Below are 24,660 nucleotides of genomic sequence, written 5' to 3' on the forward strand. Positions count from 1 at the left end.
TTTATCCTTATCTGGTTTTCTGTTTTAATTATAATGTTACAATATTGAATAGAGAAAAGCCTACTGTAGATGTCAAAAAAATAAAAACGCTTTTAAGAGGATATGCTGCTGTGTTTGTGGTCGACCAATGATAAGAACGGCGGGGAAACACTGGAGAGAGCGCCACTGGCAGCGTGAATAAAGGCAGGCAACGTGCAGGAGGGAGGGAGGTCCGAGGCTGGGGTAAAGCTACGGGAAAACGAGGTAGAGGCGGAGCTTATCTCTGAGCGCGTATGCAAGTGTGTGCGTGTGTGTGTGTTTTTTCCTCGGTCACCCCTCCTTCTTTTAGCCACCCCACCCCCACCTCGCCTGCCCCCTCCCCTCACGGCTGCCCGCCCCTGAGTCTGGAGCAGCAGCAGCAGCAGCAGCAGCAGTAGTGGAGCTTCACTGCCTCTCCTCGCCTCACAGTGCGGGAATATACCAGCGGAGAGCGGAATGGATACGGAAGGGAGCCAGAGTAGCCTGTCCTCCGGCACGGACAACTCCCCCCACGACCCCTGGTAACAAACTCAGCCCGCCCGCCTGCCTTTTTGCTCGCCTCTCGGCCCCGAATTGAGTTCACCTTGGACTTTAGTTGAGTTCGGTGCGGGAGCGGAGCCGCGCCGAGACAAAAGACAAGCACGCTGTGTGTGTGTGTGTGTGTGTGTGTGTGTGTGTGTGTGTATGTTTATGTGTGTGTGTGTGGGATGGATCCACTGAGCGAAGGAGACACAGACGCACCGCTGCTTTCCGCCTGTTTTCCCCTCTCTTGTTTATTTATCTCCTTTATCCTCCAGAAGGCCACACTGCAACTTCTCCTCCATCATCTGGAAAATCCTCTCCTTTTTTCCTCCTCTAGGGGATTATAACGGCCCGACTGGCCGATTGGTGACTTCGCAACATGGCCGATGCTTTCTTCTATACTTTATTGATGCTATATTACACACTATCCATCCCACTTTCGTCCCCATTTGCATGTGCATGCGTTGTGCTCGAAAGACGGCGTGTTTATTCTGTGTGACTTACAGCTTGTATTTCTCTCATTCAGCAAAATGTTCATCGGGGGTCTGAGTTGGCAGACAACACAAGGTGAGCTGTCCCGCACGCTACTTTAATAAGTCTGAATGAAAGCCTCTTGTTTGCTCCTGTTTTCTTCTTTACAAACATTTAGCCTCCACACAGACCCGCGAGGCTCCCCCAAGTTAAGGGGAAACACTGTAAATAGTTCAATCAAAGCCTCCTATTCAATAAGGATCAGCTCTTAGGCTTTGGACTTGCCGAGAGGCAAGGAGATTAACGCTGGAAACGCATGCACATACGATGACTTTGTGTGCCTTTTCCTGTTCGCTCATTAGTACCAAGGGCATTTATAGTAAAAGAATAAATGGATCGATTATTCAGCGTTAAAGCAGAAGTTGGGCTCATATCGATGCACACGCTCGCGTGTTGTTTTCCTTATTGTTGCACTCCGCTGAATCCATTCATTTATTTGGAGAGCCATGAGCGCAGGCTTGATGCACGAACACAGTTGATTCTTGTTGCGGGCCCGTGTTATTATCCCGCTGCTGGCTGGCCGCTGTGTCAAAACAGCGATCGTCACCCAGTGTGTAGCTTTGTTTGTGGTCCGCAGGGCCTAATGGGATAAATTATGCTGCATGTGCCAGATAACCCGTGTACAGTCTCTGAGGACTGGAAGGGACACAAACACAACGTGGTCCACCCCGACCCCATTGTCTCTCTCCAGCCACTGCCAGCGCACCACCACCACCTCACCAGGCAGGGCCTATAACATGAGTCTGGGTTATGGATTAATTTAACCGTGTTCCTCTTGCTTGTCTTTACAGAGGGCTTGAAGGAGTACTTCTGTAAATTTGGCGAGGTGAAGGAGTGCATGGTGATGCGAGATCCCGTCAGCAAGCGGTCGAGGTAAGGAGGAGGCGTGTGCGCTCCACTGTCCTATCACTGGATGCCTTATGCTTTTCCATGGGGCTGTTTGCGTGAGTTTGCATTCTGATTTTAAGAGTTTTTTTCTTTTTTGCAGGGGCTTTGGGTTTGTAACATACGCAGAACAGGCCGGTGTGGAGAAGGTTTTGGCGCAAAACAGACACGAGTTGGATTCCAAAACGGTGAGTTGTACTTTGTTTTTGAAGAGCTGGATGCTGCCACTGAGCTGTTATGGGCAACTTTTCCAAATTCTGTGTAGCATGTTTTTTTTTCCCTCAGTGCATTTTGCCTCCCACCGTATGGCTTGTAAAGTTGAGGAGTGCGTTTTTGAAGCAACCCCCTCCTCCTCCTTCTCCTCTCTCTGCTCATTTCCCCTACAAATCCTGGTTCAGGGCGCCAACATGAAAGCGTTCTTTCTTGGTCTTCATCGCCATGGTTACCTGGGGACCTGAATGGGGTAATAGGAGCCCCTGCTAAACCCTCACAGGGTTTATGCAGAGAGCTCACAAGTTTTTTTTCATAGAAAATATCAGCACCAGTTTTCTAGTGGCAGCTCTTAGGGAGAATAAACAGTCTGAGGAAAGGAAACAGTTGTGGCAGAAGTTCCCAAAGTGATGTCAGGGGAGGTGGGAGTGTGTGTGTGAGGTCCAAATGAGTCTTTGTTGAATTTAAATATTGAATTAGACGCAAGCGGTTTGTTTGAACAGCTACTGTGAGGAGCTCTGTGATTTCCCCTCCTACACTACGGACACATGTAATCTCAGATGTGGATAAATGAGACAAATCAGTTACCGTATAGGTCAGAGCACAAAAACGTGCTTGTGTTTAGCTACACAGAGGGCAGTGACATGTAGACATGTGTGATGCCCCCTCTGATTTAAATATCTATGAAGGTGTGAATGTTGCTGTCTTATGTCATGTAGATTAGTCGTAGAAACGGAGACTGGGTGTGTCGTTGTCAGGTAGTGGCCTCTCCTAACCACACTCACACACACACACACACACACACACACACACACACACACACACACACACACACACACACACACACACACACACACACACAATAAGATCATTTGAGAGTGAAAATCGGTGGCACAGAAAGGCAGCAGAGCCCAGGGGTGGAGGAGTAAAAGGTAGAGTTGGTTAGTTGTTGGAGCAAGCCTGTTGCCGGGGGTGACGCCAGCCACAGGAGACAGTGCTGTAACTGCACAGCCCGATGGGATTTATGTCTCCATAACAACTTCTCAGCTATTTTGCATTAACTTAAGACACTTGGGCTTGCTTGGGTAGCAGAGCTCTGACACACACTCACACACACACACACACACACACACATACACGCGTCATAACAGACCATGTGTGTGTGTGAGATTGAGATATTATCTGTGAGCTTTTAGGTTTTCACATGTTTGAATTTAATTGCAAATTTGGATCTTTCAGCACAGTTGCTATGAGATTTTGCTACAAAATAAGTGTTGCTGTTGGTAATTTGTCAGTTTTTTTCAGTTAGCTTGGAAGCAAGTTCTAAGCAACTGTAAAGTGTTACTTGGTGTGAGTCATATTACCTATTAAACCTAGGTACAGTCTTTGAGAGCCAGACCGTGAGTGTGTGTGTGTGTTTGAAGTGAACATTGGTTGGCAGGCCTCTGGTGGGGTTAGGCGTTGCCCTATTATAAACCAAAATGCAGCATAAGGCTAAACAATAATAATGTTAACCACTCAAATGCAGCTGTGGTTGCTCAGGTTGTTGTGGCAGCAATCTGCGGAGGAAGCACACCGCGGCACCGCTTATCCAACCAAGCGTTTTATAAACAGGGTTATGGTTGCCATTTTGTCGTACCATTATGGGAATAAGAGCTGAGATTTTTCCCGTGCGGTTGCAAACCTCTCAGATTGGTATGGGCTGCAGCGTTAAAGACAATAATGACTCAGAATGTTTTTAAAAAAAAAATTTTTATAACCAAATTTATGACGATGTTTAAGGTATCACTGGTGCAGAGGACCGAACGTTGTGGAGCAGCCAAACAGCTCCAACAGCTCCGCCCTTTTTGTGCTTATAACAGGGTTCGCACAAAGTCTTGAAAGTTTGGAAAATGTTTAATTTTAACTGTTGTGTTTCAAGGTTAGGAATATGCTTGAATTCATGAATTATCATTCAGTTTTTCATCCACACCATCACTCATGTGAACCAACACTCTTTTAATATTTGACATGAAACTATCCCAACATCAGTTTTGTTTGTTAGTCATCTGTTCACCCCTGCCCCTGGAAATGATCCAGCATTAAATAATCATGATCATATATAATCAAAGTTAATATGAACAGCTGGTAAAATAAATAATAAAGTGACAATCTACATTGATTGCTGTGAGTATGAATGAATTCTGGAAAGTTTTGTTTTTGTAATTGCTTATCTAGTAACAATGTAGACATGATAACGGCTTTGAAAGTCAGGGTAGTTTTAGTTAAGTACCTTGAAAGTGTTTGATTTTTCTCGTAAAAAGCTGTACGAACCCTGTTATAAATAATTATGAATAAAACTATTCAAGAGTAACATTTTTTGGTGAAGCTTTGAGTAGACTGTGGGTCAGATACTGTGGTGTTGGACTGGAATATTTTTTAATAACATGCGTAGCTTTATGGGATCAGTGTCAACCTCTCTGTAACGTTTCCAACACCTGTCCCAGTTTAATTATTCTGTATATTTATTTATTTCTATGCACGTTGTGTCTTCCTCACACCTGGACTCCTTTTTTTTCCTTTTCATTACACTCTTTTGCTTTGAGGATTACTATTGTTTGATCAGCAGGAGATGTGAGCAAGACATTCCTCCCTGGAATGAGGAGAATATTCGATGCTCTGATTTTTTTTCTTGGGTTTTATGCTGAGCCTTTGGTTCGTGAGAAAAGACGCTACAAGGCCTGAAGCAGGAAGGAGAGAGACAAGGAGAAGGTGAATGAAAGAGATGTAACAGAGCAACAGGGTGCTGTTTAAGGACGCACAGAATGAGAAGTAAACTAACTGGTGCAAGGTTCATACAACTGGTTACATGTGGCATTAAACATTTACAGGCCTGTTACATCCAGTATTGTTTTATCCACCCTTAGAAAGCATAAAAAACAAACTGAACTAATCGAACATTATAGTTACTGTCAATACCTGTGGGTCTAACTATTTCGATGCAACAAAGGAGAGGTCTATTGTATTTAGAGGTTGTTGTTTTGGTTGGAGGTTAGATTTCCTGTCGGGGCAGAGTATGGCCTTAGGGCAGTGGTGTGCTGTCGTATTTCTCTGGACAGAGAAGAAGGACACAACTGGTATTTGTTTTCTCTGAGGAAATAGTTTACTGGAACCAGTTACGGGAAGAAGAAAAGACGAGCAGATTTTCTCAGAAATGCGGCCACTTCTCACTCACTCGGATTAGCGTAGGGGGATGTTAGATTTTGGCGTGTTATTATGTGTAGTATAGTTACGCTATAAGAGTTTTCAGATGAGACAAAGTGTCGTTTACGTGATTTCTGGTGTGAAATTTGCACACACAATTTTGCTCCAGTAATTAAGGCAAATAAGTTATTAGGGTTGTAAATCACATATTGATTCTTTGGACTATCATATTTACTGACATCACAAAGTCATCAATTCATAAAAAGCTACTAAGATATGATGTGACTCTTTTATTACTGAGCTTTGCTAGATGTTTTAAATGAAAAACAATCTGTTCTTTTATATAAAAAGTATAAATATAAATTTCAAAATAAACGCTTATCTTAAAGACATGTTTAGATATTTTCACTTTACACCGTTGATTGAATCGTTAATCATTAAATCAAAAAATCTATCCAGATCACCGTATCGTCAGACCCCTATAAGTAGTTTGAAAAATAATATAAAAAATTCTTATGATAAATAAGCATATTTGTTTAGCCCTGTACTGCAGTAGACAGTGCTTGATGACGATGGGCTAACAATGTGTGCTAGTTGTTATTTCTTAAAGGACAGAGCTCTAAAATAACGGAAAAAACAAAGTGTACCGCTGAACTAAGATAACATTAAAGGAAAATATATTTTTATAGAAGGCAATGGAAAAAATTAGGAAGATACTGAATATTTTATTGGATTTTCGTTTTTTACACCTAGTGAACAGGAATGCCCTTTTCGAAATGTGTTACAGTAGGTGGTGATTTCTGCTTTTGGCACGACCGCCTGTGCAGGTACACTGGTGGTCATCATCAGCCTGGTGCTGATATAGCTGCTTCTGTCTAAAGCTGTGCGCCGAACAACACACGTCAGCACCGGCCTCTGGGGACTCGCAGAACCACAGCCTGCCGTGGTTACTGGTCTAAAAAACACCTGGTTAGTGGAGAGTTCAGATGCTATAGCACCAGCCTCCTCGCTCCTGACTGGAGATTAGCTGTTACTGCTGACGTAGACAAAACTAGAGATGGGGGATGGAGAAGGTGGAGGAGAGGGGAGGAAAGTGAGGGAGGCCCGGCTCCTGTGCTGTAATTAGTATAGATCTGAAACGCAACTAATCCGATTGAGGGAAACAAACTGGATTGGCCATCCAAGGTCCACGCATGGCCTCAGATCTGGGGGGATAAAGCCTAGACCTGGTCTGAAGGTGGAGCCACATTCACAACCCCACCTCGCTACCACCACACACACACACACACATGCCCTGGCGAATGCACCCTAGAAGGGTTTCAGGAGCAGTGGTGGGGTTGAGTTGGGGGTGGGAGGGGGGTACTCATTAGTGAGCTTCGTTAACTAATTACTGTGCCATTGTTTAGCTGTGCAGATTGACCCTGCTGGCCCGAGCCCAAACCAAGTCTCCATCTCTTACTCTGCGTGCATGTATTGACATGCCAACTCCTTTTGTCTTCTCTTCTGTTTAGAGCTTTTTGTTTTGCTTATATTGATTATAACGCCATAATGGGGCAGCCTGTGGCGCCTGTTTATTACTGTGGGTGTTTGTCATTTTGTTGGGAGAATGTGTTGACAGGTTGTGTCAGAGCTTGAATGTCTATATGTGACCGTGTGATGACAATACACTTGTTGTCAGTAGAGGTGGATTAGTGTGTACGTGTGTATACTACTTAATTACATCTATGTGTCATTTTGTATACATGTGTTGGTGTTTGTTTGTGCTACTTTATGTGGCTGCTGTGTGTGTGTATGTATGTATGTATGTGTGCCTGTGGGGGTAGCAAACGAGCCCCAGTTTCTCTACGGGCCCATCTGTTTTGTACTCTTTGTCCTGTTAATTAATGAAATCAGAGGGGCTGCCTGCTGGGACGGCCCCGCTGCACCGCCACACTGGACAGGCCCACTTTCTCATGGCCTGACTCTGTTTTTCAAATTAATTCCTTCTCTTTCTCCCTTTGATTTCTCATTTTCACACTCTTTCCTATCCCCCTTTCTCTCTCTTTTTCCCTATCTATTGATTTGACATCCTTTTTTTTATTTATTTTTTTTCCAGTTTGTAACACTGGTGGACGCGCTGGGCCACGTGAGGTGACTATTGGTCGTAGATTAGTCTAGTCTTAAAAGCTAAACCACTAAAATCATTTCGTAGGCTCTGCCGTCACTATGCTACTTAGATTGAGCCGGGGTTGGATGTCATGAAGCAGGATGTTATAGTCAGGCCATTTCACGAACACTCAGCCATAACTCTTCTTTGTCAGTCTGGGGGAAGAGCAACTTTTTCTCCCTATAAAGGTTTAAACATCATTCACGAGTAGTTACGTTTTTCACCACTGTTGATTGGTACTGTTGCATCTCACAGCCACTTCTCAAATGTCAAGCCTTCGAAGAGCTATTTCTGAGTGTTGCAAATAGTGACCTGGCTAAGTCATTTTGCCTTTTGCTTTGTGGCCTATCTGTCTACCTCGAGGCTAATCGGCCAGTCTGATAGATGCTTTAGTTTTGATTTATCATAGCCTTCCTCTGAGTACAGCCAGATGTAGAAATGACATGTTAGATATATTTTGTTATTTCGCTGAAGTGGAATGATTTTGTTTTAACAGCATGGCATGACTGTAGCCGTAGAAGCACTACTACAGATATTGCATTAGGCCTAACCTAGTCTAGTTGGTAACCTTCTTCACTTTTTTTGAAGAGCTCTTGATGATTTCAAAGCTATGAAATATGTGTTTTTAATGTGAAATATGGGTGGGAAATATGATGAAATAACATTAGACGTACATTAGTCAAATACATTTTCTTAACTGCTACCATGGGATCTGTCTTTAATGTCTTAGATGCAGCAACAAGATTCACTTAGTCAGGTGTTTTATTTACCAGATGAGCCCAACATTTTTATGACTGGTTGTTTTATTTAGAAATTGAGCTCTAGTAAAGTGTATCACAATATTATCAATTATATAATCTTCATAAACTGATTGCTTACACCTTAATGTAAAAATGTTTGTTTCCAGGGAAAAGTTAATAAAAAATGGATCTTATAAAACAAAATGAGACTGACTTTCAGAATCACCACGCGCTGTTAAATTAGTGAAAAGGTTGTTGAATGTCTGTAAGTGGGGCCGATCCAATCCTGTGTCGGTATCGGGGGCAGATAATGACTTAATTCACTCATCGGATTTTCGACTGGCGTCACCGATCCACGTACCAATCCACTTTTGAGCCCATAGCCCAAATGTAGCAAAGATTAACCATTATTAGTTAAACAGACATCCAGTAGCCCCCCCCCCATGTCTCTGTCTCTTCTATGAGTTAGATGTACAGGTGGAGCTTTCCATAGCAATTTGTGCTCCTACACCTGCGTGTTTTGAAGACTACTTATTTTACAGTTCAAATGAATTGCTTTGGGATATATTTGAATTTAATGCAAAATCGCAATGCAAATCTTTTGCTCTGGTATCAGTATCAGCAGTACCCAAATACAAGTATAGAAAGGGAATCACAACTAAAAAAAGGCGGGTTGGTGAACCTGCAGTTTGCATGCTTTTGGTTTATTTTTCAGTAATACAGTCAAGTGCACTGCTATTTGTACTGTAAACTGTGAGACTTGTTGTACATAGAAATGGCTACACTTGCCATTTACAGTATTTATCTTTTGCTCATCCTTTGGATGTGGCACAAAGGTCACTGTGCTAGTAATCATAGAGTATAAAGCCGCACATCTATTATGTTACATTTGGCCCACTAAGCACAGATCCTGTAAGAAATGCTGTGTTGTCATTGTTTGTGAGGGCACTCTGTTGTTGCACTGCTGTTGCCGATAGTCACTGGTGGCTTTGCGTGTCCTTGTCACCTTTGTCTTTGTGGTCAAACCAGCTGGAGGTGACATGTCTCCTCTCGTCTTTGTGCCCCACTTCAAGGTGCAAAGACCTTCTGCAATCCCTCCCAAGGACGCTGCAGCTGCATCTTTTTAGTTACACAGCGCTGTGCTCTCAAAGCAGTGTTAAATCTGAGGTACTTAAAGGTCCTCGTAGGATACTTTGGTCGGTAGATTTGTCATCTCATCACAGGAAAGAGATGAAAGGATTGTTAGGATATTGAATGAACACCCTCCCTCGTATTGTGAGTATTGTGCACATTATAAGTACTTATTTCTGGCCATTTGATAGGCCCCCTTTTGGCTGCCAATATCAATTCAATACCTCTGATAGCGGCTGGGTGAGACACAAGGGCTTTTGCTTCACACATCCAATTATTAGAACAAAGATGGAACTCTAAGACCATAATACACTACAAGGTCCTGTGACCTAATATCATCTCTCCGGCTGGCTCGAGTGAGAATAACATGAGATTCCTCACAAATTTAAAATGCCAGGCCAGGCTTTGCATATTTAGCATTATTAAAGGCCAGCTCATTCAAAACTCATTTGCTTCTAATTTTATCTGTAACCTTGACCACTGCTGAGACATTCCACATGGGAGAAATATGGATACAGTCAATTCAGGGTAATCCAAAAAGGAGGTTGTCTGGATTTGTGAGATTTAAGAAAAATATATATATCCGTCTGAAATGTATTTAGAATAATTAATGCTCGTTTCGAAATCCAGACTGCTCTGCTGTGTCTAGTTTGTGGCTAAGATGCATTTAGTTGTTTCTCAACACATAATTTAGTACGTACGTATTCACGTCTCACTGTGTATTTTGTTCCCTACGCCTGTTTGTTTGGCTGGTGTGTTTGGATTTTTTGGGGCTTGCATAAACAAGGGTCTACTATACATACTCTCAGATTAGCATATGTTCTATTTCTGGACTTGCAGGCCTACAGATGGGTTCAGACTTAGAGGCTCTGTGTAGAAACTAATTCTAGTCAGTTAACAGTGTGATAATTCATTGATGCCCAGAGCGAAATTCCGTTTACACAAGCACAGGATCAGCTACTCAACAACATATCCGGAGCAGGTAGAGTCTTTGCTCAAAGAAACTTAAGATGGGGGGGACTTTTCATCATATTATAAGGATAATTTTGATCAGATTACATGTTTCAAAAAATGACACATTACTTCTGTTCTCAGAGACAAAAAAAAGATTTAATAGTGTTTCTGTGGCTATAACATAGCCATGTTACCATATATAAAATATGAAGTATTTCCTTCCTTTTGTTTGATAATAATAATATGTAAAGGAAAAAGCTTTGTTGATTTTGAAATTATTATAATTATTTTTACACTTGCAGCAGTGTGGTCTATGTGTCTCCAAACATTGGGAAGGTAAAGCAAATGCAAACAACAGCTCACTTCTAATAGAATCCTCTTACTATCTGTAATACAGCGAAGCCAGCCTATCGCAATCCTCTTCAATCATTAAAACTGCAATCAAATCCACAGTAGGATGTCTTGTAAAATGTGTATGTCTTTTAAAGAACAAAAATGTTTTTACAACTTTAAAACTCATCTTAACTCACCTCTCCCCTCTACAGATCGACCCAAAGGTGGCGTTTCCCCGCCGGGCTCAGCCTAAGGTGAGTGCACCCTGAAGGGGTTAACAGCGAGGAGGAGTAGTGATGTCATGTCATGTGTCACCGCTCATCACTCAGCCCTGGTTGGCTGGGATTAGAGTCAGACAAGTGACAAAAGAGGGGCTGCAATCCACTTGTCCAGCCTGACACCGTGACCCCGTACGCTGACCCCACCCAACCCCTGACCATCAGCAGCCACACACACACACACACACACACACACACACACACACACACACACACACACACACACAGACACACACAGACACACACACACACACTAATGTTGCAGCTCACTGATAATCGCATGCCTACACACAGTAGTCACCTGTATGCACGCACACCCTTCCAAGCCTTAACTGTAACAGACCGTAAACCAAAGTGAATTACTTTGAATGCCTAGAAGCACTTTCAGAAACCTCTGAGATTAGCTAAACACCTACAAACAAAGTCTCTTTATCACCAGCATCTACTCCCTGCCTGATGTGATTAGTGGTAACCGATGCCTTCTCCTTCTGTGTTACTAGCTGGTGACCAGGACAAAGAAGGTCTTTGTCGGAGGACTATCAGTCAATACCACCATAGAAGATGTGAAGCATTATTTCGACCAGTTTGGAAAGGTAAACCATACACAAATCTGGTATCTATTTGTAGCCGCCCGCTCTGTTAAGCTCATGTCTTTAAGGTCCCCTGGTGCAGTGGTTAACAACAACCCCCCCCAACCATCATGTTACAACTCTGTTTACATTGAATTAAGTTTAAACTGGATATTATTTAACTAATAATGATGTAATAGTGGATATTATACTCTATTTTACTTTATTTATTTCATACCATTGGTTCAGTTTCATTTGTACTGCCACCACCTGGCGTGTCAACTGTTTATCCAAAACTTTTAGGTAATGTTCACTATTTTAGCTATTTTCCTTTTAGCTATTTCAGCCATTAATCATTTGTTTTAGTCATTTCAATCAACCGTAATAAATCAGCAGACAGTTTCAATGGTTCATTAGTTACTTTTTGAACCCATCCCTTTAGCTAACGTTAATGCTAATGTTTTTCTGTGCTTCTCTGCTCGCTTACTAACACAATGTTTTCACTTGTTTTTCTCTCTTAAGTCATAACTTGTTGTGTTCAGGTGTTACAGTAAAGCTGACTCAATATTGTGTGGTCATATATTTTATATGAAATTGAAATTTATATTCTTTCTATTTTATCAAATTACTTGAGCTATTCCACAGTCTTTCCACATCGCCCCTGGCAACTGCTGAAGTACCCCCTGGGGTACCCCTGGTTGAGAATCACTGCTCTAAACCGTGTACCTTGTGATAGATTATATTCATCTGTTGGCCCTAAACCTTTGACATTTTTCAGCTTTGGAAGAGCTGTTTTTACTCCTTTCTGTTTTACTCTTTTCACCCTTTACATTTAAGTCGAGGCACAACAAAAAGTACAAAAGGGGCCTAATTTCACAGCATAAACAGCAAATGTTTAAGGCAAAAGAGAGGAATAAAAGGGAGAAAGAACTAAAAGGAAGGAAATAAAATACTGTTTGGTCATTGATGATCTGCTCTGCCATCTACAGTATTAGTGTGTTAGCTGTTTTTCTCCCTTACAATCACATGTATAGTGTTTTTGGCTTCTTCATTGGTCCTGCTCAACTCCTTTGAATGAAATTTGGTGAAAGGCAAACACATGCTGTGGAGACAGATGAGTGGCCGGGGAGAGGGAGGACGAAAAAAAAAAGCAGCAAGAAGGGGGAGATGGTGGGGGACTAAAAGGGAAGAAGCAACCCCCCGTAGAGAGAGAGAGAGAGGGGGGGGGGGGGGGTCAGAAGGGTTGAAGGGCAGAGAAAAGGAAGAATGTTGAGATATTGAGGAGAAAAAGTGGCTTTGAAAGGGAAAAACACCAATCTGATGGACCATAAATGTATCAAAAGTGTCCACCCTGTGTTAAATGTTGGGTTACTTTTTACTCCACCTCGGGAGGTTTGGGAGTGTGTTTGAGTAGAGTTAAGGCCCTTCAGTATTAACTAATCAGATGCAACAGCTGCTCCTGTAACAGCCCCCACACTGTACCAAAATCACTACCTCAGACATCAACTCTCCTCCCATCCCACATACACACACCCTGCTCCCAGTCCCTCTCAGCTTGTTGCCGTGGTGACCTGCTTTCGCCCATTGTCCCGTTGTAATCCAGTGTTGTTTTTTTGTTTCCTTAAAAAAAATGTGTAAGAAGTGTGCATTTGCATGAATGGAAAGAAGGGTGTGTGCGCGCATGAGTGTGACAGTGGCAGTAACTGCGATGAGAGAGGGAGAGAGAGGCAAGCTTGCATACATTTGTAGAGACTGCAAGACTCACAGATGCAGTTGTCACAAACACCACAGGGGAAATATGCCCATTTTTCAATATTCATACATGTAAAACTAGTCCAGAAATATTACTAAACAGGAACAACTCCCCCAAATATAGAAAAACAGTGCTGAAACTTTTAATATTTTATCCAGAATAGAGTATGGAGCTGCTCCACAGATAAGGAATCGGGAAAGATATTTAAGATGATAGATGAGTACATGGGTACATTTTCTGTTTCACAACTGACAACACTACAATAGAATAAAGCTCATTTAGGTGTAAAAAAAAGACAGAATTGTCTGAGAAGCAGCTCCAGACTTTATAAGTTTTAGACTTCTCTGGTTTCTCGCTTTGAGAGAGATTAGCTTGCGTTCACAAATATTGATTAAACTCTGCTAAGCCATGGAAATAAGATTGGAATTCATAATTTAGGTGGTGTCCCCCTTTAAGTATGTGGTTCTGCTGTTGGTGTAAGCAGGAAAAGATTCTGAAAATGAATATCACTTCAGAATGTAGGCCTAATGTATTGGAAGAAATTAACAGCACGAACCTCCTGCCTCGTGTCTGGCTGTGTTTCCTCTCTGTTGCTCTTTGACACATGTTTCAGGTGCTAGTTCAAAATCACATAATTTCTTATTCAGATCACACGTCTCACACACACGCTAAGTCATTGTAAGGTGCATGTTGTGACGTGTGTCATGTTTCCTGACTTGGGTTTTTATAAAAATGGCAGCTCTGTGCCGAATCAGTTTTCCCTGGTGATCACAGATGCTCATATCTAAGACAACACTCCCTCCGCAGGATGAGGGAATATTTGGACTGTTTGGACACATGAGACCAAAGCTGTATCATGGATAGCGCCAATCCCACAGTGCATTCCTGCTGAGCGGGAGGTATTTCTTGTTTATTATCTGAGCCTGGTTACAAGGTGCATGTTAGGATGGAGTGGGACTCAGTGTCCTGTTTATTTTCATACTGTGGTACCGCCTCGCAAAGGAAAACATAGAATGCACTATGCATTTTCAGCAACACTTTGATTCGTGCTGTAGTTTGTTTGTTTTAAGTATACTTCTGAAGGCACACCGACACAAACTTCATTAGACTGGACTGACAAGGCTGCTCCAATGACACGTCAGGTGTTTTGGACCGAACCGATGAATCAAGGGTATGTGTTACTGCGTGGTTTCCTAAATGGACAAATCCGAATTCCTGTTGCTAAATGAGACTACAGCAAACGTGTGTATGAGAAGTAAGGCTGAATCCTGAGGCGAAGGTCTTGTAATCCCCCTCAACCTGAGAGAGAGGAGAGCTGAGAACGCTCCCCTTCTTATTGGCTGAGCCCCTGTGGATCAGAGAAATGTGTTTTAAACCGGTAATCAAGTGTGCAGTTAACAGGGAATTTGATAATTAGCATTTCAGGCATTTTCGGTCATACAGTCAATTATGTTTAACCCAAAAGGAAATTCCTTTTTTCACACTTTTCATCCTGCTTCTTTGTGCTATATTCCTGAAAGTAACTTACATGAAAAACTACCATTAAAATACCTCTCCTGAAATCAAGTGAGAGAACAGGTCAGAGCATTATAAGCAAAGGAAAGGGCTGGATAACATGAGAAATGCAGCATGGACAGGGCAGACAGGAAAAGTTAGGACTCCACTCACCCATGTGAGTTGGCGATTAGGAGGCTTGACTGAACACTTTGTCTGCTGGCCTGTTTAGAGAGAGATGGCCGGAGAGAGAGAGAGAGAGAGAGAGAGAGAGAGAGAGAGAGAGAGAGAGAGAGAGAGAGAGAATGAAAGAGGGAGATGTGAGGAGACAGAAGGCGAAAAAAAATGTGAATGCCACCTTTCATAATCTCGCAGAAAGTGTAATGGACTTGTCAGCAAACGCTTGTTCCCCCAGACAATAGCTGCACGCTTCACTAAAAACTGGATATTTTTAAATGCTGCTCTCGAAGAGCGGCTCTTGATCACAGCTGACCCTTGTTTCAGTACATCTGAGAATGTCAGAACTTCATGAGAATATGACCTTAACTTTTGTTCACTCTCTGCATGCATGCTGACTAGTTAGGCGACTGAGCCGCTGCTAAGCCAATCTCCGACCCCCACAGCTATCCAATCAGATTGTCTTACAGCACCCTGGGCAGTGGTAAATATCGGAGATCGTCTTCTTATTGGTTTTGGCAAGGGCAAAGGGGCTGGTGTGCGGCCACAGCATAAGCTCACACACGTGACAGAATATTTCTCAAGTCAGCACGCCATTGTATTCTAATAGAAGACAATACGATGAGCCGCATTAGCATGACTGTACAGGATATTGTGTTTTCTCTGGTTTCACAGCTCAAAAAGCTCCTCGGACTGACAGCGCTACACCATCGCTCATCCCTTCCAGAATAGATGCCGCTAATGCTAACAGGAGGGCTAGCTGTGCGTGTAACTCTACTCTTATGATAACATGTTGGCTTGCAGCTGTCAACTTACTGTCCTCTTCCCCGGCTCTCTGCTGTGTCATTGAGTTTGGACGACCGGAAGGGTGGAAGGCATGAGGGTAGAGGAGAGGAGCAGGGAGGAGGGGGGCTAAAAAGTGAATGAAGGACAGCGAGAGGAGGGGGTGCTCTGTATGTGTGTGTGTGTGTGTGTCTGTCAAAGCTATATGTTGACAAGGATGAGAGGTAAAAGGGTCAGGGGAGGTTGTAGAAACAACCCTTGATCTACTCATCATGTTTGGGAGGGAAATCTGAATAACAACTTTCCCTCGTATAGGCGTAATCTCAGCTAGAAGACGCAGATGCGTTTATCATCTGAAGTAAAGGTTAGAAACCTGATTGGCCTGGTCATCCAGAGGCCTCTGCCACTCATGTTACACTGGTTTGAGTTTCAGTGCTTTGCTGCCTCGTGGAAATAGCCATGTAGTCATGCTCCACATGTGTCTCCATGTGATGGAGGATCTGTGTTGCAGATTTTTTAGGAACGTTGTTGCAGTGTTTTTTTTTTTTTTTTTTTTAATATTCTCAGTTAACAGAAAACACAAAGGTCATTTCCACAGCGAACCTAGGCCTTGGCTTCCCTCCCTCTCTCCCCTCATGCCGTCAGAGCTCTCAAGCAAAAGCTGCTAACTTTCCTGCCAGTGAAGGACAAGTGAGGGAGGGAGGGAGGAGAGAGGGTGAAGGGGGGGGGGGGGGGGGGGTAGGGCAGTGGAGTGAGTGCAAAAAGGAAAGTGGAGGGAGAAAGAAAATGAAAGGAGAGCGTGTTAACAAAGACACCAGTTCACTTTGTTCTTCACTCTGATCCAAAATGTTCACTGATGCTCCATCACAACTTCACCTATCTGTTTTTATCACCCCATTATTCATCCGTTTTCTCTTTTTCTGTCACATGCTTTCTCTCCCTTTTTTTCTCCTTTCCCTCCATTCTATTCACTGAAATTAGTTGGAAGAGGTAGGGGGTGGGGGGCAAGTTCTTCTAATTGAAATTCTTTACAGGATCTCCATGGGAATAGTAAACTTTGTGGCGAGGAAAAGAATGACAGCAAGGGTGAACGAATGAAAGAAAGAGAGAGAGAGAGAGAGTTTTTGAGAACTCCAGAGAAAGACAGAGACAAGCGCAAAGAATGGGAAAGAATTTCCTCCAGCGCCTCGTGCACACGGAGCATTCACTTCTTTTTCACCTTGATAGATTGTATTTCATTTTATTTTTATACAGCGTTCCCGCCCCACCCCGTCTCCCTCATTTCCCCACTGCTCTCTTCCTTTCTCTCCCTTTTATTCTTTCTTTTTCTTTCCTCCTTTGTCACCTGTCACCCCTCCCTCTCTCCCCTCCACCCTCTCCATCTGTTTTCCCCTCTACTCCAATGCTAAAGAGGGACAATGGCACCCCATGCTGTGTGTGTGTGTATCTGTGTTTTTGTGTGTGTGTGTGTGTGTGTGTGTGTGTGTGTGTGTTAATATGTCGAAGCTCATCTATTCTTTGCTTTGTTCTCACAGGTCGATGATGCCATGCTTATGTTTGACAAAACAACCAACAGACACAGAGGTACGTGTACAGAGTTACGATACACACACACACACTTGTTACAGTAATATGTGTCGACATATTAAGTAGGATCCCCTACAAACATGTCCTCATAAATAAAAAGGAAAAACAGCGTGATAAAGTCGCCTGGTGAACGTCCACAAAAAAGCTGTTTCTTCCTTAAATGAAAAGGAAAGACAAGAGAATGTGATTTATCTCTGTCCTCATAAAGTGAGTTAGAAGTACGCCCCTCGCTGGGGGATCGCAGTACAGGGTCTGGATGGTTACAGGCCAGGATGTAACTTAATGAGAAAAGTGAGGAAAGAGGGGAGAAGTTAACCACTAGGAAGGAGTGAGAGAAATTGGGTGTGATAATTGGTGGGAGACAGTAAATCAGGGCTCAGCTTTGGTGAACCACGCCCCGGCCCTGCTCCTCCTGATGCCAACAGATGATTGACAGGCAAGCTGTGCAAGGCGATATCCTTTAGCTCCTTGTGTTATAAATGGCTAGTGACAGTCTTATGATATCCACTGTAGGGTTTTTAAAAAGTTTGTGGGATATTGGATCTGGTCAGAGGTTTGTGGAAAATATGCTCTTTGTCTTCCACTTTGTATGGATCTTTTCTGTGTTTTTCACAGTATATAGTTTATTAGTATAAATGCTGAGATCTGGGGTCGTCCTTGTCACACACATACGCAGAGTATCGCAAACTCATAACAATCGAAGAGGTCAAGTGTTGGGGAAAGAAATTGTCAATTTGTCTTCCAGGCTTTGGCTTTGTCACCTTTGAGAATGAAGACGTGGTGGAGAAAGTGTGTGAGATCCACTTCCATGAAATCAACAACAAAATGGTACGCATATCAGCAGTGACATATTTATCTCAGTATTTTTTATTTACTGAACTTATTAATGAACACTGGTTTCCTGTGCTTTAGGTGGAGTGTAAGAAAGCCCAGCCCAAGGAGGTGATGACGCCGACTGGCACAGCCAGAGGCCGCTCTAGAGTGATGCCCTATGGGATGGACGCCTTCATGCTGGGCATCGGCATGCTGGGTAAGATCCAAAATCAAATACACTGTTATGTCTTTTTATTATAGAAGATGCTATAGAAACACTGTGAAAGCACCAAAACACTCAATCCTCAGAGATATGCACACAGCCTGTATTCAGAAAATGTGCCTTTAAACAAGCCGTCAGGACTTCTTTACAGTTTTGATGTCACAACTAAACTATAAATATAGGTAGAAAGTGTTGCTACAGTGAAGTTACAGTCATTTCCCAGCTGCAATGACGGTGCAGAGGAGCTGACAGCGCAAATGCGGAAGACCTGGAAACACTGATCAATCAGAGAACACTGGGCTTTTTCAGGAGGGAGTCTTAAAGACACAGGCGTAATTAAAGAGTTTGAGCTATTGCTAAAATAAATGAGATTTAAAAAAAAATTCTAATTCTTGTTCTTCAAAGCATCTGCCTTTTTAAAAGCTGTGTTTACAACCAACATTTAACAGTATTTTTCAACATCACTTAAACCAGTTCATGGCGTGTTAAGATTGTCCTTTGTCCTCCTCACACATACAGTACATGTAATAATTTGATGTAATACTGATTTCACCCATGAAATGTTAAAGACTTGAGCTGAAATTGCCTTCATAATTTGGTTGATGTTAATCTAAGAGCTGATTGTTACATGCTCATCTCCAGTGAATAAAACTGGTGATATATGATGTAGAAAATGTAGAGGTCACAGACTGAAGGGCGATAGAGCTCTACACACTGAAATATGGTTTGAAAACATCCTCATTGAGAAAAACAAACTACGTGTTTCATTTGTGGGTGTGTGGCTCCCTCTACAGGACATTTGACAGTGTAGTACAGCCACAGATGTTGTTTGTATCCCAAGAAATGCAGGAGAAAAGAAATCTGTTATGATAATGTAGACACACTTTAATCATCATGCATCCCAGAGTAGACTTAGGAGTTAATCCAAAGTTTCACTGTAAACTTAAAATATTCACTGGCTTATTAAAATGTACCCAGAAAAAGAAAAAAGAGAACCTATACACTTGAATGTAAAGTAGTCTTACAGCGTGCTCACACTGTCCTTTTGGCCGCGGCCAAAACCGGTTTTTCAGCTAAAGTCTAGTACCTTTAAGTAGTGTGAGCGCACCCGCTCCGCGCTCAACTGGGGCCAGCTGGGCCGCCACGGCCCGCTTGAAAGAGGTGGGCTTTAGCGGAGCCGTTTGCACATGTACGAGCACGAGCGTGCGCACGTGCACGCGCACGAGCACGAGCCCTACGGCGGTAGCGTTATGTCCGCCTGTTCGGACATGTAAATAGAAGGACGGACCATGCGCGGACATTTAACAACAACAACAATGGTGGTGAAAGGTTCACGTTGTGTTTACTGCAGATTTGGTCGATGAACATATTCAAAAACAGTCGACAAGACGCACAAAAACTCCGAGGTCTGTGGAAAGATTTGTAAACAAAGCCACACACACGCGATCAATGCGTGTGACGTGTTACGGCGTGATGGCGTATGGACAGCAAGAAGCATTGGCCGAGGCCCTGGTAGTGTGAGTACAAACGGGGCTGGGGCGCGGGGGGGAGAGGGAGGGGGGACAAGTACCCTAAAGTCCGGGTCTCGGTCCGGGAGGATAGTGTGATCACGCCCCTAATCATGGTTACCATTTCGTAGTTGTTTTTAGAGAAATTTGTCACATTTATACAAAAGATAATAATATATGTGTGACATCACATACTAGCAGAGGGAAAAAGTTGATGATGGAAATCCCATTACCCGGAGGCAAGATATAGATAAATGGATAGTGTTTTTTTTTCATTTTAGTTAACTAAACCAACGATTAATTTATTTTATCAAGACTGAAGACGTTTCTGTTTGCCACTGCCTTCCAGTAAACAACATAATGTATTGCACTGTACTTTAACTGCTATTACCTGTAATTAACAAGTGGAAATTCTTTTTCAGAAATGTCCTGATCTTTTAATTATTTCATTTGAATGTTACTTTATATATTTAAATGTCATTTTATATGTGTTTCTTTCAAATGTTTTTAATGTTTAATGTAAAGCCCTTTGAATTACAACGTTGTAGAATTGTGCTACATGAATAAACTTGCCTTGCCTATTAACAGGCTATCCAGGCTTCCAGACTGCTACCTACACCAGCCGCAGTTACTCTGGAATTGCGCCTGGTTACACTTATCAATTCCCAGGTAAGTCCATATACATCTAACATTTAATGCACTCTCTAAATGTCCTCTTACAGTGAAATAAGTAAGTTTAAAGGATACGGGCTGTAGCATATAGTTGATTCAGCTGTGAAGTACTGGCGTTGTTTCAAATGTCCATTATTTCCCTCTTTTCTCTTTATATTCTTCTGTTTATTTTATCTACTTATGTAACCTCCTTTTATTTGGCTGTTGCCCCTCCTTTTCCTTTGCTCCTACCTTCCTGTCTGTCCTCACAGTAGATGTTTAACTTTCTGCGCTGGTGCGTCCATGTTGGCCTTATTCTGTGGCTAAATGTCTGTGGGTGTGTGTGTGTGTGTGTGTGTTTGGCTTTGTAGTCTGGCCGGTGGATGGTGACTGTATTTACAAAGCACTCTCTCTTGACCTTCTCTGTTTCTAGAATTCCATTTAGAGAGGACCCCCCTCCTGACATCATCCCACCCCCCTGAGCTGGCAGGTCAGTGGCTCCTTATTCCTCCAAGGGCCCGAGAGAAGAAAAATGCTATCAAGCAGCAGAAAGTCAAATGAACCTGCTGGCAAGAAAGCGAATAAGCACATTTCCCCAAATGTCAAACTGTTCGTTTTAGTTTAATGTAAACGGACTCTGCCTTTGATGAGAATAGTCCGGTTGTTTACTAGAACAATGACTCAGGTGATAAAATAGGCAAATGATTTCCACAAGCTTTGTAGCTTCCTGCAACTATTCCAGTCAAATGTTATTTCAGCTGTTGTGAAAATGACCTTCAGAGTCGTTTGTGATCTGGGGACTTGACAAATGATCCTTTAATCTTAAATGGCGCTAAGAGTACCCGGCAGAGCCACAACTTTTACGGAGAACTCTAAGATAAGAGATCCGGCTGGCTAAAAATTAAATGGAAAGATGAATTAAATCTAAATAAAAAATGGAATTTAATTGATTAAAAATATCTTTAGTTAAATAGAAGTAGTAAGATAAAAAATCAAAACTGTTTTTGATTATGAATTAAATAACAAAATCATACAAAAAAATACAAATACATTGAAATTGAAAGTTAATTTAAAATCAAACTAAACTGAAAGTTAAATTGAATTAAATAAACTACACATACAAAATTAAATTGAAATCCAATCAAGCAGCATTTGACTTATTGTGTGCAGGTCTTTACTGACTCAAGTGTCCTGGACTGCCTCTACCTTCTCTCGTACTCGTATTTTTTGGAGTTTCTCCTAATTCAGTCAGTTAGGAGCTACTTTTTGCCCTAGGATGTTTCGTGAATAGGACCCCTGCATCTCCAAGCAGCTCCTGCAGCTCTGTTTTTACACTGCCATCTAGTGGCTCTGAGTTGTACTTGCATTGTCATCCTCCTTGTTTTTTTCATGAACATTATTTATTTCTACATTTTAAAGAGTCCAGAAATGTATTAGCTGTTATGTGCAGTTGGTTCTTGGATGCTGCTTCTTCCAGGAACTGGATTTAAATCAGAGGACAGATGTTTGCACAGATGTCAAATCAACCGGCATTGAGCGGTAGATTGTGACTCACGATCTCAAATGAGCTCGATCTGCAATGACAATGCAATAATTTGATCTGTTTGTAACCCTCAGCCATTCCCCTGACTGCATATGGACCAATGGCAGCAGCCGCAGCAGCAGCAGTAGTTAGAGGTATGTGTGTGTGTGTGTGTGTGTGTGTGTGTGTGTGTGTGTGTGTGTGTGTGTGTGTGTGTGTGTGTGTGTGTGTGTGTGTGTGTGTGTGTGTGTGTGTGTGTGTGTGTGTGTGTGAGAAACATGCTGAGACAAAGAATGTGTGTACCGGTGCGTATACTTGCCTTAGGTAGACTGTGTGTGCAATGTCCTGCTTGGACAAAAAAGAAAGTATTTTTAGACGTGTGTGTGTGTGTGTGTGTGTGTCTGTGTGTGTGTGTGTGTGTGTGTGTGTGTGTGTGTGTGTGTGTGTGTGTGAAGCCCTCTGGTGTTGAAGCCTGACTTGTCTCCTCTGTCTCTTAGGCTCCACCCCTTCACGCACAGCTGGTTTCCTGGGCACCAGCAGCCCTGGACCAATGGCTGACCTGTATGCTGCAGCCAACCAGGACTCAGGAGTGAACAGCTACATCAGCGCCGCCAGCCCCGCCCCCAGCACAGGGTTTGGCCACGGACTAGGGGTAGGTCCCACACAACATGCTCACACACACACTTTAAGTACATGCGTGGATGCACATATTATTCACACATTAACAGAAAGTGTATCCACTTACTTTCTCTGCGTGTCCCCAGGGGCCTCTGATTGCTACTGCGTTCACTAATGGCTACCACTGAGACTCAGGTCACTGAAGCTGGGAGGGCCTCGCTTCTGCTGGTGAGCCAATCAAAATGCTGGCTGCCCTCTAATGGCACAATCTGATTGGCCGGGCCACAGGATCTACCGGGCACTCCTGGCTCCCTGTGACTCTACCCACCGACTGAATATCTTTTTAAAATCCTGAACTCTGTTTTGCTGTACTAATCTCACTTCAACATAACGTCCCCCCGTCTCTCCTCTTTCGCCCTCATGTAGTGTAATAACTAGACCCCTCCTCAACCGTTATCCGTTATTTTCTTTTGAAGCTGAGAAAAGAAAACTGCAAAAAAAAGAAAAAGAAAAAAGAAACCTCTGTGGAAAAGTTTGTTGACTTTGACAAAGTCACAGAGGACTAGTTTGAGTTTTTGTTATTATTATTTTATTTCAATGTGATACGTTGTTTCATCATGCAATCCTTTGAAGCCGTTACTGATGTGAACAGACAGAGTAAAAGCCGTGCAAGCTGGGTCTTTGTCAGAAGAAAAAAAATTAACAAAGAAAGAACAAAATCCAACAAAGTCCTCTTTTTAACTCAAGCATCACGGAAACATGGAAAAAACAAAACTAAAATGTATATTTTGGTAGTCTTTAAAAAAACAAAACCTTTGTAATATTGTTATTAATATTGACATAATAATGATAATCTGTAAGGTATTTTATTCTGTAATTAGTTTTAAAGCAATGTTTTATGTCTTTCTGTAAGATATTGTACATAGACGTTGGGGTTAAGGGGAGGGGTGGAGGGGCTACTGAACCGGCTCGCATGTCATTGGTTGGTTTGGAAAGGGTTAACAGCTATTTTATTGGCTGTCATCTACTACTATGTGTGGTCATTTCACTACTTTTATCAGTATGCATAGGTATATGTGTACGTTGTTGGCCAGTCGACTCCAGCGCAGTCGCTTTAGCGCAGCACTGTCGGCGATAGCTGTTCAGAAATAAGACTTTGGGGAGTTTGTCTGGCACATTTGTTCAGTTAAATAACGGTTTTGTCACAAACTCATCACTTTGACTGCTTTGCTTCTTGAAAAAGCAACTTTACCTTTATCATTTTAACACCACGATGAACCAGATTTTTTGCATCTTCATGAAAACAACTTCAGTCTAAAACGGAAGAATTACAACCTTTAAACAGGAGAAATCAGGGGTTCACGGGGTCGGGGGCGGTTGACTTGACTTCCTCTTTTTTGAAAATATTATATATATATTTTTGAGCGATTCACTTCTTAATGTTTTTGTTTTCTTTTTTTTTAAGAATTCTTTTATGCGGTGTTCTCCACCGTGAAAATAAATGAAGGACATTCTCAGAGAAGCAATTGTAGACAACATCACAATCATGTTCTGTCCTCCTATCGCTATTGAAGGTGCATGTGATTGCGTCTGAGTGTGTGTGAGTGAGTGTTTGTGCGCATACATCAAGGTGTAATATGGAACTACTTTTGGCAACGAAGGAGAATTTCGATTGCCTTTTTTGGTACTGAAAATAAAAGATCACCCTGTTCCATTGTGGCTCATCTGCTCCTGTCCCCGCCTCCCTTCCTCCCATCTCATATTTAGATTTGATAAATTTGTGCTCTTTTGGAACCGACATATTATTGTTTATGTACAGTTGCTGCTCCATGTAGCGGTGACCAGAGGGGGTCTGGGCAGGGAACCAGAAATGGAACAGGGTCTCGCTCCCAGTCGGCTCTGATACAGGACCTCAGTGCAGACAAACGCTGGCTGCCAGGAAAAGTAAAAAAGCTGGAACAAATTCAGCATTTTAGGCTGTTTGTTCAGCCTTCTTGCTGCAGCCTGTTTGATGTTCAGCACAGCAGAAAA

The 24,660-nt window shown here is 42.5% G+C and overlaps 1 protein-coding gene across 3 annotated transcripts; it reads left to right on the plus strand.

Moving 5' to 3' along the window:
• Positions 1–382: 382 nt before the first annotated feature.
• On the plus strand, positions 383–23,444 carry LOC310965974 (RNA-binding protein Musashi homolog 1-like). 3 transcript variants are annotated; one of them, XM_083939744.1, is made up of 14 exons: positions 383–539; positions 1,067–1,107; positions 1,863–1,944; positions 2,060–2,144; positions 10,866–10,907; positions 11,432–11,524; positions 17,243–17,291; positions 18,040–18,122; positions 18,207–18,324; positions 20,427–20,507; positions 20,923–20,979; positions 22,107–22,166; positions 22,509–22,663; positions 22,740–23,444. In XM_083939744.1, the coding sequence occupies exons 1-14, from the start codon at positions 475–477 to the stop codon at positions 22,815–22,817; spliced, it is 1,089 nt and encodes a 362-aa protein (XP_083795870.1). In that variant the 5' UTR covers positions 383–474; the 3' UTR covers positions 22,818–23,444. The 3 variants fall into 3 exon arrangements, with proteins under 3 accessions (XP_083795870.1, XP_083795871.1, XP_083795872.1); XM_083939745.1 differs by having other exon boundaries at positions 22,776–23,444; XM_083939746.1 differs by lacking the exon at positions 1,067–1,107 and having other exon boundaries at positions 493–539.
• The last annotated feature ends 1,216 nt before the right edge of the window (positions 23,445–24,660 follow it).

Source organism: Echiichthys vipera (assembly GCF_963691815.1).
Source record: "Echiichthys vipera genome assembly, chromosome: X".
NCBI classification, from domain to species: Eukaryota; Metazoa; Chordata; class Actinopteri; order Perciformes; family Trachinidae; genus Echiichthys; species Echiichthys vipera.